General features: G+C 40.9%; 3 protein-coding genes across 3 annotated transcripts; 2 read left to right on the plus strand and 1 right to left on the minus strand.

Annotated features, from left to right (window-relative positions):
• The first annotated feature begins 3927 nt into the window (after positions 1-3927).
• nmur1a (neuromedin U receptor 1a) lies at positions 3928-6133 on the plus strand. Its single transcript, XM_068589890.1, has 2 exons — positions 3928-4859; positions 5731-6133. The coding sequence occupies exons 1-2, from the start codon at positions 3947-3949 to the stop codon at positions 6102-6104; spliced, it is 1287 nt and encodes a 428-aa protein (XP_068445991.1). The 5' UTR covers positions 3928-3946; the 3' UTR covers positions 6105-6133.
• A 2347-nt stretch (positions 6134-8480) lies between these two features.
• dynlt2b (dynein light chain Tctex-type 2B) lies at positions 8481-11480 on the minus strand. Its single transcript, XM_068589725.1, has 5 exons — positions 11319-11480; positions 10169-10302; positions 9608-9677; positions 9194-9257; positions 8481-9110 (listed from the first exon to the last, which is right to left on the minus strand). Exons 1-5 carry the CDS (start codon positions 11363-11365, stop codon positions 9063-9065), a joined length of 363 nt encoding a protein of 120 aa, XP_068445826.1. The 5' UTR covers positions 11366-11480; the 3' UTR covers positions 8481-9062.
• Positions 11364-14119, plus strand: LOC137793799 (receptor-transporting protein 3-like). Its single transcript, XM_068590155.1, has 3 exons — positions 11364-11374; positions 13002-13166; positions 13773-14119. Exons 1-3 carry the CDS (start codon positions 11364-11366, stop codon positions 14113-14115), a joined length of 519 nt encoding a protein of 172 aa, XP_068446256.1. The 3' UTR covers positions 14116-14119.
• Positions 14120-15650: the final 1531 nt, after the last annotated feature.

The raw sequence follows: 15650 nt of genomic DNA on the forward strand, positions 1-15650 counted from the left end.
CTGCCGATCGAGGCTCAAGGCTTTTATTTCATTTTTTATTTGCAGGCACCTGGTGTCTGACCTGCTGATCCTGAACGTCTCCTGCTTCTTGAACATTGTGTACTTTGTGATTTGTCGGCAGTAAAGAACTTGCTGATGGTAATCCTTGTTGAACGTGTCGGGGAGGTGAATATTGGCAAGCTAGCATGCTAAACTGAGACGGTGAACCTTAGCATGCAGATATTAGTACATTAAGTACATATATTGTGTTACAACCAACATCTATGATACATACTTCAAATGCTGGTCGTGATTGCAATTGAATAATAATGCTTTTGTGCATTGTTTATCAAAACATCAGCTTTTCCTCTATTTCTCCGTCGTCTCTCCGCCTGCTGCTCATGTGAGATGCATCACTGTGAACATGTGTCTGTGTCTGAGAGGGTAAAAGGTTGATCACTCATTAGCATGAATCCTTCTATCAGGTAAACATCTGCTGTGCAGAGATTCATCATTCATGAAGAACAGTCGTGCTATCTGATACCTGCACGGACGACTCCATTATTCATGCTTAGCTTGTGAAACACGCCAGGTCGTACAACCACAGGTGTGAGGAAGAGATTAAAGTCTGTCTCAGTGAACAGTTCTCTCATAAATCATATCTTATGCTCTATTGGTGAAGACGCAGCCTGCATATATGATACTGGCATAGTTATGCCTAAATTAGATAAATGTGATAGCACGCAAAAAAAAAAATAAGAATGGGAAATACAACAACTTCATAGAGTACAATAATACAATAAAATAATTAAACCTGTGAATCACACACAGGAATGTGTTACTAAAGATTTAAAATGACTTGTTGTTGTTTAGGGGAGTTAGATTAAAGGGAAGTTAAGACAGAAAAACAAATAAGATTCAAGAAAAATATGTAAAACATATCTGTCACACAACACTTCATCCATCGGGTCTTTGGTCTGGAAGTTTAACCAAAATTAGGAAAATAAAATGGATTCAAACAATGACCTGAAGCAACAGAGCTGCAGTGAAGCGTCATGAAGGATCTCACAGGACGAGCGTGGAAAGACTTTCAAAAGGTGAACTGATGCAATAATCAGTTGATTTGCTTTCAGCAGTGAAAGAAAAAGCTCTTAGTGTGAAACAAGACTCTGCAAGACGACATGACAGTAATCACACGTGTGGGCAAAGTCATACATGAAGGTTGGAATGGGTTCTATTTAAAGTGAGGGAGAATGACAGAGTGAGAGGTGGTGTGTGTGTGTGTGTGTGTGTGTGTGTGTGTGTGTGTGTGTGTGTGTGTGTGTGTGTGTGTGTGTGTGTGTGTGTGTGCGCGTGCGTGTGCGCGTGTGTGTGATCATGAGTGAGGCTCAAGCACAGAGCGACAGATCAGAAGGAGAGCGACTGAGCATCACGTTGGTCAGACTCCATCCGAGACGTTTCTCTGTGTTCACAGGAGGAAAAACCACAGAAGAAGACGTTGGAGGTAAGACGCTTCACGCGCTTTGCAAAGCTTCTCCTCACGGCTGCAGGATGACGACATTGTGCATATTTGTGCCTGAAACCAGTAAAATAAAACGTGCTTCTGTTAGAACACCAGAACTTCATCTTCATTTTCCAAAGTGCTCTTTCTGTTGAACAGGATCGTTGAGGGAAGTGAATCCTCTGAAATAGAATTACAGAACAACAAAGAGGGGAAATGCATCTCTGATGAATGGGATCATGTTTTCTACCTTTCTGTCTGCAATCTTCCTGAGTGTCCGGGTGGTTTATTCTCTTGTAATGTAAAATGTAATATAATGTAAGATATACTGACCTTCGTAGTGAGTCCTCTCTCTACAAGACCATTTCCTCCTGCTTTCTACTTTTTAACAATACCAAAGATGAATAAATCAATATAACTGCCAGAGAAACATATCACCAGATAAAAAGGGAGCAGAAATATCAAAGTCACTAAAGGTGCTCATAATAATAATAATAATAATAATAATAATAATAATAATAATAATAATAATAATAACAATGGGGTGTGGGTGAACAGTTTTAGACGAGATATGAATGTGTATTTAATTAAAGCAGCTTGTTTGGATGCTGCTAAGTTTTGACTTGAAATAACAGAACCACGTTCAAAGTCCTGGATTTTGCACATAAACCATCACGTCAGACTTTATAGAGCATTGAAACTAGAAAGGTCTCTGCCAGGTGAGTTCCTTTATACACACTAACACTTTATTCCAATAGAAAAGTGTGTTATGCAGGTAATTTCATCTGAGAAAAAAATGTAATTTAACTCACCGAGTCTGTCTGCATAGCGGCGGCTGAAAGGCGTCAATGTAGTCTGTAGTGTGTGTGTGTGTGCGTGTGTGTGTGTGTGTGTGTGCGTGCGTGCGTGCGTGCGTGCGTGCGTGCGTGCGTGCGTGTGTAATAGTTAATAGTCGTGAGGCGTCAGCAGGCGACCACCAGCAGCATGAAACAAAACAAAACTGTGTTTTGAAAGCGTGCGCGGCTCCGAGGGCGACAGTATAATATTCATAAACGCAGTAATGAGTTGCACAGCGGCGGCACTCTGGAGCCACACGCAGGCGCTTCATTGTGTAACGCACGTGCCTCCACTGCACAATGTGCCACAACACCTATTGTGTTGAAAAACCACAGACACACAAAATGCAGTCTGATGAAATGCATCATTTAATAAGAAAAGACCTTTGACTGAAATATGTGAAAGTCACAATTGTGAGTTCCTGCTTATGATCAATAGTTATTAATAAAACTGGAAGCGAAGCCCTTCCCTGTTGGAAACGTAACGTCATTCGATTTGACCTCAAAGTCAGTAATTAGCATTCAGCTAATTGCTCAGTTTCCCTTCCTCCTACGTCAAAGAAGTTCCTCTGTAAGCATCAAATGTTCTGTTATGAATTACAAACCAATGATACATCTATTTTAAAAAGCCATTCATTGCAAACAGTTCTGCTCATTGCAGCTGCTGCTGAACCTTAAAGGTTCAACAAGATCCACCATCACCACCAGGCCCAATGAAGGGTTGCATTGCATGTGTCTCTGCATGACAAAAGGTGTTGATACGACATTTTGTGTTATGAAACGTGCCGAACATCTCGGCTGTCTTTCTATTGGTTGCCGGTCACGGCCGCACAACATCCCTCCTTTTCACCCTCAGATTGTTTCTACACATTTCACCCATTTTCCTAAAATGTTGAACTGTCCTATTCTACAGATAACATCTGACAGATCTGAGTTTTTACTGGACAACTTGTGTCTGTAAATGTGTGTAACAGTGTTCATTGTCTGCATTCATAATGAACACAAAGAAAAGACAAGTTGGTTCCCAGCAGGACGACTGCAGGTATTCCCAACAGGACATGAGTGACTCACCAGAACAGCTCTGAGCTTTAATCTTCAGACGTAAACCCTTTTATTGCCGTCATCATAAGTGCACTTGCGCCAGAGCGTTACCCCGCCACCTTCTGGGGTGAAAACACCTGAAAACACCTGACGACTGCAGCTGGAAAAGATTCTAATCAGAACGACACAAAACAAAACAATGAGCTGAAAGACTATCAGTGAGTTTGTTAATAATGACTTCAGGGCAGCGACAGATGGCTGTGAAGCTGATTGAATCACTCGGTCTTCTGCTCGCTGTCGGAAGTCAATTCAAAAGGAATTGGCAGAAACAGTCTCAGCTAATCCAATTCAAAGTTCTGGAAATTGGTCAGAAAACTTAAGATCAAGATGTGAAACAACTCCTTATTTGTACCGACATATACATTTGTGGTAGTCGACAAAACGTTGATTTCAACCATGATTAAAAATCCATTTTGTAAAAATTGCATTACCTTCATTGTAAAGTGTGTTCAAAAGATTTTCCGTGAAATGAAATTTCCCGTCTGTTCCATCTTGGTTTCCCTCAGATAGCGAGTCTGATTCCTTCAGGATGTCGGCTTCGAACTGCTCCTTTGACCTCGTGGCTGAGAAGGAGGGCTGGTTCTGTCCTCCGGGGGGAAAGTGCCTCAACGCGACCTCTGGCCTGAACGGGAGCCACGCCGACCCCGACTACGCATGTCTCACAGAGCAAGAGTACCTGGAGGACCATCTGGGGCCTCGTCGATCCCCCGTGTTCCTGCCCGTCTGCCTCGTCTACCTGCTCATCTTCCTGCTCGGCGTGGTGGGGAACGTGCTGACGTGCACTGTCATTGCACGCAACAAAGTCATGTGGACGCCAACCAACTACTACTTGTTCAGCTTGGGGGTGTCGGACCTGCTGCTGCTGCTCGGCGTGCCGCCGGAGCTGTACGAGTTGTGGCAGAACTACCCCTTCCTGCTGGGCGCCGGCGGCTGCTACTTCAAAACCTTCCTGTTCGAGACCGCGTGTTTCGCCTCCATCCTCAATGTGACGGCGCTGAGCGTGGAGCGCTACATCGCCGTGGTGCACCCGCTACGCGCCAAGTACGTGGTGACGCGTACCCACGCCAAGCGGGTCATCCTCTCGGTGTGGGGCGTGTCGGTGTTGTGCGCTTTGCCAAACACGAGTCTGCACGGGATTGCCGTCCTTCACACGCCCCCCAACGTGTTCTCAGGGAACATCTCCGTGGAGATCCCCGACTCGGCCATCTGCATGCTGGTGAAACCGCGCTGGATGTACAACCTGACCATCCAGGTCACCACCTTTGTGTTCTTCATGCTGCCCATGCTCACCATCAGCGCTCTCTACATGCTCATTGGGTTGCAGCTGAAGCAGGAGAAGATGCACCAGCTGGAGGCGAAGAAGAGCTTTGGACGGGACGGTTTCGGTCAGGTCCGGTCGCAGCAGCAGAAGGCCCGGCGCCGGCAGGTCACCAAAATGTTATGTGAGTATTAACCGAGTACACGTGGTAGTGGAGACGCTTACATGAGATAAAAGCATGATTCAGACCCATCATGGCGGATTTTATTGCCACAAATGTTCATACAAACTGATTTCAGAGAGTAGTTTGATCGATTGTTCACATGTCCAAAACAGCTGCCATGATTTTCCTGTTTTACAAACTGGAAGAAAAGATCAGTGACACTCACGAAGATGATGCGTTTGTCCAATTAGACATAAGAGGGATCATGCCTGAAGAAGATATCTACAGATAAGACACGTATGTGTAGACACACATACAAAACAAAGAGCTCTCTCTTTATGGATTTGTGATCTTGTAATTGCAAAAATGTTCAGCTATTTTAACCAATTCTCACATTTTGTCCAATACTAAAAATATTACGGGAAAAATTACATTTTACAAAATCAAAGGCTGTTCACCTAGAACAAGAGATATTCTCTGCACCACTGACTGACTGACACACACACACACACACACACACACACACACACACACACAGAGCCCTAGAGAGAGAACAGAGAGAGCATGTTAGCAGCATCAATGTTAGCAACATCAATGTTATCATGTTAGCAGCATCAATGTTAGCAGCATCAATGTTAGCAACATTAATGTTAGCAGCATCAATGTTAGCAACATCAATGTTAGCAGCATCAATGTTAGCAACATCAATGTTATCATGTTAGCAACATCAATGTTATCATGTTAGCAGCATCAATGTTAGCAGCATCAATGTTAGCAACATTAATGTTAGCAGCATCAATGTTAGCAACATCAATGTTAGCAGCATCAATGTTAGCATGTTAGCAACATCAATCAAAGTACGATCTCTCATTGTCTCCCACTGACTTCCCAGTTGTCTTAGTGGTGGTTTTCGGGATCTGCTGGGCCCCGTTTCACACCGACCGCCTCATGTGGAGTTTCATTGATGCCTGGACGGAAAACCACCGTGAGATCTTCCAGTACGTGCACATCGTCTCCGGGGTGTTGTTCTACCTGAGCGCAGCGGTCAACCCCGTCCTGTACAACCTGATGTCCACGCGCTTCAGGGAAATGTTCAAGGAGGTCATGTGTCATCGGCCTCACCACGCCAACCCCAGGAAGCGCTCCCTCAGCGGCACCCGCGCGACGCTGCGCAGCACCCTGAGCGAGGTGCCGCTCAGCGGCGCTGCTGCTGCCGAGGCCGCGGCGGAGGAAAGGAAGAAAGAGGAAACCTGCTTTTCGTGTTAGAAACCACTCAAAGAGTATTTAAAGTGTGGCGTTTGATTAGATATCGTTTGTAGGATGGTTTTATTCTCATGAACTTTAAACAGTCCGCGTGAAGACCTGCAGAACATGACGCTGTGGTATTGCTGTGTCATGTTAGCGATGCTAAGCTACTTCTGACAACTTTATTAGTAACTCAGCAGATCACAAACTGTTAGAAGCTCATCTTTAGGCTGAAGCCCTCAGAAATGATGCACACTGGAATGTCAACTTGAATTTTCCAGCACAGATAACATCCAATGTTCAATGTCTGAGGCCATTATGATGAAAACAGTTATGTTTAAATGACAGTACAGTAAACAACAATACTGGCATTCATTAGTTGTAAAAGAACCAGTGGTTATAAAAGGTTTGTCCGGGCCAGAAGGAGGACGAGCATGTAAATATACTTGTTATAAATATATTAAGGTTATGTGAAACACGTTGGTTTAACATAACAATAAACTGAAGTGTCTAAACTACTGAAAAAAGAAAACAAAGGAATAAAGATAAGAAAGAAATGGCAGATGGCAACGCAAAAGTGATTTTATTCCTGATCCTGCCTGTAATCCTCCATTATGTAATTATTTATATTATTTGTAATATGAATGTCACAGATCTTTGTAAGTAAATACTGTAAACTATGTTGTTTAGATCACAAAAATTGTGTTTACACTCGTGTTCCTGTGTTAATGTAATTTCTCCTGACTGTATTTCTGCTTTAAGTTGTTGAAAGTGTTCTTTGTGTACAGATGTTATTTATCCCGATGGAAAATAATTTGTTTAAATTATTTCAAATATGAAGCAGCTTTGTGATGTGCTTGTTATGATTAGTCAAGAAAGTTTAGCTTAAGTCCAGATTGAACAGGTTTTTGTGTGACATGGGAAATGCTGTTCATGTAAAAGTATGACAAATATGATTTTTGAATGCCTTTAAACAATATGATGGGTGTACTGTGTGTCTGGTAAACTGGCCATAAAAGCTGTCCTCCTGCAGTGTGTTTATTTACAGCTCGAACCCGCTCCTTTACGAGCCTGTACGGTTATTCATCGCCTCCATCCAGACGAGCCGTTGCCTCCTGAAGATGTGGAAGTGTAGACTGTAAAGATCGCAGTTACAAGGTTTTTCTTTGTCGTTGTACGAGGGTACGATGAGTCAGAGCATCTTAAAGAACGATATCAAACTGGAACAAATTGTAACACGGTCAACTGTATAATTTGTATTTTACTGCACACCGTGTGCATCAAGATGGATGATTAATCCCCTTGAGAGGAGAAGATGCATATATACAAGTATATCAGACAATTATCTCTTAAAAACGTACAAACTGTACAAAGGAAGCCGTAAAGACTTGAATGGCGCCAGCTGCTCTCAACCATTGGACCAGTTGTGAAGAAAGATTGAGCCTCACTAAACATCTGGAGGAATATTCGGTCACACTGAAATACTGCTCTCAATAATAGCAAATGGAAATCATAGCCGACGCTACTCTGAGTGGGAGGTGAAGAAGGGAAATAAGGCCTCATGAATGCACAGGCACAACTCTGCTCAGTCCACCAGCAGCGTCACTGCGACCCATCTGGAAGAACGAAGGCTTCACTCTGAGGTGATGTGTTGTCACAGAAGAAGAAGAATAACCTCAGCTGGAGTCAGCACATTCTCAAATAAACACAAAGAGGAGAATATTTACAGGTTTTAAACACCAGCATCACTGTCTTTTTCTCTAAAGAAAATGTTCAGCTAAGATGGCACTTGGATATGAAATATGAGTCCCATCTAAGTTGATGGATTGTCAGTGACTGAAGTCATAAACTCTGTTCACAGTCGACAGTAGAGAGGTTTACTAGAAATTGTCTTTTTAATTCATGTCAGGTAAGTTTCACCAAGTTGTGTCTCTGTACATCTGACCTTATTATTAATGAATAAACCAGAACAGCAAATAAACATCATGAATAAACTACAAACGTGTTCAATATGTTGCAAAGCACAAAAATGCAAAATAATTCAAAACAGGATTAAAAAACGCTGAAGAGGAGCAACGTTTCTGAGGAGGGAGGTGACCATGTGCTTCTGTTCCACTTGGACGACAAATAGACTCAAATAATATGGATTTCTCTTGATTACAACTTCTCCTGATCTTTATCTAGACTACGTATAATCGAGGCGAGGCAATAAAGCACAAATCACGGCAAATTCCTGATACTTATTTGTTTAATTTACCCAGTATCACGCATTATGCGAAGAGAACACTGCCGAGTTACCACGATCACAGCTGACCGAGTGCTAAATGCAGAATCGTCAACATCTGTCGTCGTGCACTTAATTATAAAAACAACATCAAGATCACTTGAATCATAAAGAGCTGCTGCACACAGATTTAGAGAGAGAATACGTTTATTGAGGTATGAGAGAGAGAAGAGAAGTAATGTGAGCATACACTGTACTTCTAAGGTGTAGTGTAATCTTAACTAAGTTAAATTTGCAAACAAAATGAAGACTAAGATTAAAAAGTGGATATATCAAATAAACAGACTTAGTATATAAACATAAACGTGACTCAAGCTTCTGCTCCCCTTGAGAGAAGAGAAGGAGAACATTTTGGGCAGATAAACACACTTTTTTTATACCTGACAAATACCACATGAATGTATGAATAAGTGTATAAATACATATACACACACTTGTATATGTCTCAGATATCCATCATCATTCTTTCCTCCTCAGGTCACTGACCAGCAGTAATGACGTCATCATGTTGCCAATCAGACAAATACTGACCTCTGCTGGAGATGCTGTGCTAAGTCAAGCACCGAAGTGGACAGAACACACTGCGCTGCATCAGATTCATGTGCAACGTGGGCAGGAAGTGCTGGAGAAGAGCCGCCTCATCTGGATGTTCACCTCACAACTGTTCAGAGATTTCTGTTACCGTCCTGATTTCCTCAGTAGTAATAGCTTCCGAATACTGCCACCACGCAGAACAAGCTGTCCTGTAGGCAAAACATGAAATACACACTGATTAACAAAGTCTGCTTTCCCCGTAACATCTGAATGAACTGAACATGGCACCTACGTTCATGAAAACATCCTCTGCATAGTTGTCTGTGTCGGCATCCCATAAACACCTTGAAGACATCCTGGTGAGACACAGGAGAGGGTCAAGCATTCCTTTGCGAAGGTCTGAATTATTTTATGAAAAACTTTAAGTATGGTAGTTTAAATATCCTGTCTTGATCATAGGATAACAGTTTTTCTCATTTCTAAACTTGTCCAGAAAAGTCCTGGCTGTGGTAAACCTGTCCAGTAATTCTGAACGATTCTGATAAATGTAGTGCTGTTATTGCACTGTTGGTCTTTGATTTTGCAGCTTGAGTATCCATAAAGTGCACAATAAATACAACACACATCCACTACGAGTATTCCCATATATTAGATTTACATAATTCCAAAGGTATTTTTTGTTCACCATTACCAAATGATCACTCACTTCACTCCTTGTCCGCGGTGTTCTCCAATCACCACTTGCACAACCAGCTTATATCTGTCAAACCCTGCATCTGTTGAAGAAGAGCAGTACCTGTAACAGTGACACTTAACCCCTCGCTGCTCCCCGGGCGCCTCCCAGGGCCCACTGCTCCTTAACCAAGGACGGGTCGAATGCAGAGAAGGATTTCCCCAAGGGGATTAATAAAGTGCATGTTTATTTTTTTATTTTTTAGTGCGTTACCTTGACAATAAGAAGGATAGTGAATGTGCGTTTTATGAAACAAAGTCATCTTGGTTAAACCAAAAGGACATTGTAAAGTAACAATATTTACTTTTTTCACAATCTAGTTTTGTATGTATTTTTTGGAGGCGCTTTTTGTTTGCCATGTATTTCATCAAGGTGATTTATGTAGAATGTTAAATCAGACAATGAATTAACACAACTGAATTACACATCTTACTGCTCAAATATGTATTTGGAAGACAGTTTTGACTTCATTCAACAATACTTGGACACCTTGTCCTTCTGAGTGTTGATCAGAGATGGAAACATATCACTCACTCTTCACTTTGTCCTTGATGACTTCTGCCAGTGAGCGGGACAGCGCTGGAGCTTCTTCTGGGTCATACTGCAGCGCAGACAGGCGCTCCCTCACGACTTCCCGAATGCACTCCTTCACGATGGCCGGCTTAAACCTGGAGGTTAGACCTGGAGGTTAGACCTGGAGGTTAGACCTGGAGGTTAGACCTGGAGGTTAAACCTGGAGGTTAAACCTAGAGGTTAGACCTGGAGGTTAAACCTAGGGGTTAGACCTGGAGGTTAAACCTAGGGGTTAGACCTGGAGGTTAAACCTAGAGGTTAGACCTGGAGGTTAAACCTGGAGGTTAAACAGGAAGCAACGAAGCAGAACATGAAGTCTGATCAGTCTCTCCCTCTCTCTCTCTCTCTCTCTCTCTCTCTCTCTCTCTCTCTCTCTCTCTCTCTCTCTCTCTCTCTCTCTCTCTCTCTCCCTCTCTCTCTGCTGCAAAGGTCTCCGAATAAATACTGATTACATTTATATTATAGGTCAACAATACATTGAGTTATCCGTTTTAGAAAATGTAGCCTAACTTGTATAACTCAACATGTGTGTGTGTAACATTGCGTGACTCCTACATCCGAGATGAAGCAGACAAGAGTATTATCAGTTCACCAACATTAGGCTGATGACAGGAGACATGTTTCACACGTTCACTCAATGTCTCTGTTATAACTAGCGTTAGCTAGTTGGTTTGAGCTCGTTACTTCTGTTGACTGTTGTGTTATAACTAGCGTTAGCTGGTTGGTTTGAGCTCGTTACTTCTGTTGACTGTTGTGTTATAACTAGCGTTAGCTGGTTGGTTTGAGCTCGTTACTTCTGTTGACTGTTGTGTTATAACTAGCGTTAGCCAGCTAGTTGGTTGGTTTGAGCTCGTTAGCTAATTACAGTACTGACGCCAAACGTCACCACTCGCGTACAGAGTCCAACACTAGTTATCTGTTTAACTAGTCGTATTGGTTAGCACAGCTTGGTCAACGTTGACTAGTTGGTTGAGTTATAGTAGAAAACACGTAACCTTGCTACGCGGTTAAATACAGTGGCTAGCTTAGCTTACAAACTCCTCGCTAGCAGTGAGCTCGCGCTATCTGGATAAAAGCTCCTGTGTTGCCGACGGGAAGACGTCCAGCTCACTTGTTGTGGTGATTAGGTCGTATGAGGTACGCGTCGGACGCTCCCATGGCGGGACAGTGAAGCCACAAGAAGAGAGAGGAAGAGAGGAAATGAAGAAATGAAGAAGTCTCGCAGCTGCTAGCGAGCTAATCGTTGCAAAGTTTCACCCGTTACCATAGCGACCTTATTTTCTCCGACTTTCCGGTTTCAAAATAAGAGCGTCTCGTTTTGAAATCTGCCAGAATTTTGACGTTTTCTCATTGTTTTTTCCCCATTGTCTCTCAGTTGGAATCATGTTGTCGTTGTTCCTACTTGTCTCAGGAAAAGGAAAGCCTTTGGTAGCAGTATCATCCAAAATGTCACGTTATCTACACCATGTATTTCATTCACTCTTTCCTCTTCAGTCAGACATGGTTTCTGCTCAGGGCTGCTATCAGAAGAGGAAATACATCTTCATCCTGAACTTCTTCATCAACTACAGACAAATCAGAACATCTCATTTGGCTGCATTCACCTGAGAAAAAGCAGGACAAAAGTGCTGTGATTTCAGGAGCAAATCAAGACTTCTTTCAGATTTAAAGGTCAGTCTCCTGACACATCCTCCCCATGTCCTTCAGTATCCCATCTTATCCAAGAAGGATTCAAATCACACAAGATTAAATGGAAAAGGAAGGTGTTTTCCACACTACACTGTATGAACCGCACCAGTATTTGATCAGGTGTCGCTTACAGGCCACTGAAACTATTTGCATCCAAAGATGTTCCAGCAGCTAATCATATGCAACGGCTAACTGAAACCAGCCAACACAAATCACTACATTCTCATTTAAATCTAGATGAAGATTTATTAAAATAATTAAAGGGACTCATTTTAATTCCAGGTCTTTTGTTCTTGTGTAAAAAGCCAGAGGGGTAAACACTGCACAGTTAAATTGTCTAATAATATTGGGCTAATGGTTGAACACGGTTTAATACATTCGGTATTGATCGTCATTATCTACAGACGAGGTATGAATTACAAATGGCAGAAACTGAGTTGCTCCCTGGTGTAACCTTAAACCTGCAAATGAGGTCAATGAGCCATAAGATGAGGAGAAGTGGCGACATGAATATCTCTCATTGAAGAGACTATAAATGTATTGTTTATTGTTAAGCACCTACTACACAAATTATTAATATGATTCAGGGAAGTGTAAACAGCGAGGGGAGGACATGATATTGACATCATATAAACACTTTTAATCTGTGGTTTAACAATGAATCTTCATATAGTACAGAAGTTAAAATTGAACCACAAACATGAAAGATGGGCAGAAATGTTTGAGCTACTGTCTCTCTGGGAAGTAATGATGACAGTGGATCAAAGGAAAGTACGAAGTTTATGTTTTCATCTTCTGCAAGCTGGAGGTCACAGAACACCCAGCATTCAACGCTGTCCTTCCTGAAACATGCACGTTTACCCAAAACATCATAAACCAAGTTTACACGTACATTCAATTTCCTCAAGCTCTCTTGTTAGAGCCAAAGTACTTTTAGGTTTCTTTTTCCTAAAACTCTCTGTTGTTAGAGCCTCAGTACTTTTAAGTTTCGTTTTCCTGAACTCCATCGGCACAGTCAGTTTCTTTTCCTAGTCTCTCAACAGGACACGTGACATGGTTCTCACAAGTTGTTTGTCTCCTGTGCAGATCAGCTGTGAGTGTTCAGTCTCTTTCTCAGCTGGACGGCGTCGCTGGAGTGGACCCGTCTCTTCCAGACAGCAGCAAAGGATCTTAAACCAGGAGACTCCTGGAGTCTGGAGTTTGATGAAAGTCTGATGCATAACTCCCACAAGCCGGGCTGGAAGCAATGTATTGTCAGCACCGGTGCAAGGTCAGTGTGTTAACTACTGTTAAATACTGTAGCCTGTGTATATGTTATATGATGTATATGTTATGTTTAAAATAAATAGTGTTTGATGCATTAGGTTTATTAAGGTTTTTGTCTGTATGCACTCGGTTTTGTGGACAAAAAATCCTCAGTCACATTGTAGAAGCTCACAAACTGGTCTCCACAGTGTAAACCATTACATTTAGATTAATAAGTTGGTTATGGTTAATGTTAAAGTTAAGGGTTTAGCTCTAAATTAATGACATGCACGGTGCGACAAAGGTTGGGTTTGGTTGACCTCAGTTGATGAGGCCAAGAACCATAATTTATGCAAGATATACATGACAGTATAAAGAAGCTGCTATTATTATGGCAGCAGGAAGGAGGCGGTGGAACATGTCTCTCTCTCCTCCTATTTGACCTTTAACACTGGCTTCAGTCCACGGATTCAACCAGATAGTCAACGATTAGGATCCAACTGAGATTCAAACCCAAGTATATCATTTATTATTTAGTCAGCATTGTTGCTGCCAAATGTTTCTGGAGCTAAAACTGGAGTTTCCAGTGACCTTCAGTTGGTTGTCATTTTGTTGAAATGTCTTTATGAAGGTACAAGTGCAGCGAGTGTGGACGACGCTGGTCTTCTAACAAAGTGAGGGTCGCCTGCCACATGCACCTGTCCCACCGGCACGGCGTCGTCAAGGTGAGGCCCTGCTGCCAGAAGTGCAAGATGTGCACCGACGGGCCGATGGAGAAGCCGAGCATCGACTCAGACAACATCAGCATCCTCATGAAGAATCTGGTGGAGAAAATACGAATGAAATGCTACAACGAAGACTTGGGAACAAGGAAAGAGCCGTTCAGAAGATTTAACGGTCAAAGTCCCCACGAGCCGGCTCACTGTGAGGCCTGTATGCAGGGCGTCTGTCCAAAGAGCAGGCCCTTTAGATAATACAACACACACACATTTACATATATATATATATATATATATATATATATATATATATATATATATATATATATATGAGGCCTGTATGCAGGGCGTCTGTCCAAAGAGCAGGCCCTTTAGATAATACAACACACACACATTTACATATATATATATATATATATATATATATATATATATATATATATATATATATATATATATATATATATATATGAGGCCTATATATATATATATATATATATATATATATATATATATATATATATATATATATATATATATATATATATATATATATATGAGGCCTGTATGCAGGGTGTCTGTCCAAAGAGCAGGCCCTTTAGATAATACAACACACACACATTTACATATATATATATATATATATATATATATATATATATATATATATATATATATATATATATATATATATATATATATATATATGAGGCCTGTATGCAGGGCGTCTGTCCAAAGAGCAGGCCCTTTAGATAATACAACACACACACATTTACATATATATATATATATATATATATATATATATATATATATATATATATATATATATATATATATATATATATATATATATATATGAGGCCTGTATGCAGGGCGTCTGTCCAAAGAGCAGGCCCTTTAGATAATACAACACACGCACACACATTTACATATATATATATATATATATATATATATATATATATATATATATATATATATATATATATATATATATATATATATATATATGCAGGGCGTCTGTCCAAAGAGCAGGCCCTTTAGATAATATAACACACGATAATAAAGTCCATAAGCTTTCCTAAGTATTATTTTTTGTATTTCCTCGTTTTTAATTGTCTTTAACTATAAATGTTTCTGCTAAAAAGTATTACAGCTTCTTCTTAAAAACATAAATGTAATAGTAATAGAATATGTATGCAAAACAAATAAACTAAAGGTATTTGTGATTTGTAGTGTGTTTCTTTTCAACTACAAGGTTATTTATTATTTATACAAGGAACCACCAAGCTTCATGTATGTGTGACCAGAATACCTGAATATTATAAAAAGTCATTAGTGCTGGTAAGAATGTTAAGAAAAGGGATATTACACAAACTGTCAACAGATATGACACCTTGAAGACGTGCAGCGCTCATAAACACAAAGAAAACATTTCAGTTTCGTTTCTCTGGTGTTTCTTATTTAGTGATCTGAAGATTTGATGAAAAACAAAGGCAGCAATCATATTTCAGTTAATCTGCTCATTTATTTTGTGTGTGATATATTCGTAGAATGTAAATGTAACTCAGTCAGAGATAATCATAAGACATCCAAACACACAGATCTATAACTTTCTCTTTACATGTACGCTTTTGTTACCCAGAACTTTGACCGTCTACTAATAACTGTGTGTATTAACGTCTGAGCCATCAAACCTTCTCCTTCAATTCACTTTACGAACCTGGACCTGCTGGTTACAGACGCTGGCGTCGACTTCCAGGTTTCATTGTCCCATAACTCCACTG

The sequence above is a fragment of the Clinocottus analis genome, unplaced genomic scaffold (genome assembly GCF_023055335.1).
Source record: "Clinocottus analis isolate CAN_PGR_092001 unplaced genomic scaffold, fCliAna1.0.p SCAF_23, whole genome shotgun sequence".
NCBI lineage: Eukaryota > Metazoa > Chordata > Actinopteri > Perciformes > Cottidae > Clinocottus > Clinocottus analis.

Excerpts from the sequence above, each read along its gene's own strand:
- nmur1a (XM_068589890.1), top strand. The coding sequence starts at position 3,947 with ATGTCGGCTTCGAACTGCTCCTTTGACCTCGTGGCTGAGAAGGAGGGC. Across the intron at positions 4,860-5,730 it reads GCAGGTCACCAAAATGTTAT|TTGTCTTAGTGGTGGTTTTC; the intron begins GTGAGTATTAAC and ends CTGACTTCCCAG.
- LOC137793799 (XM_068590155.1), top strand. Across the intron at positions 13,167-13,772 it reads ATTGTCAGCACCGGTGCAAG|GTACAAGTGCAGCGAGTGTG; the intron begins GTCAGTGTGTTA and ends GTCTTTATGAAG.
- dynlt2b (XM_068589725.1), bottom strand. The coding sequence starts at position 11,365 with ATGGGAGCGTCCGACGCGTACCTCATACGACCTAATCACCACAACAA. Across the intron at positions 10,303-11,318 it reads CGACCTAATCACCACAACAA|GTTTAAGCCGGCCATCGTGA; the intron begins GTGAGCTGGACG and ends TCTAACCTCCAG. Across the intron at positions 9,258-9,607 it reads CACCGCGGACAAGGAGTGAA|GATGTCTTCAAGGTGTTTAT; the intron begins GTGAGTGATCAT and ends GTGTCTCACCAG.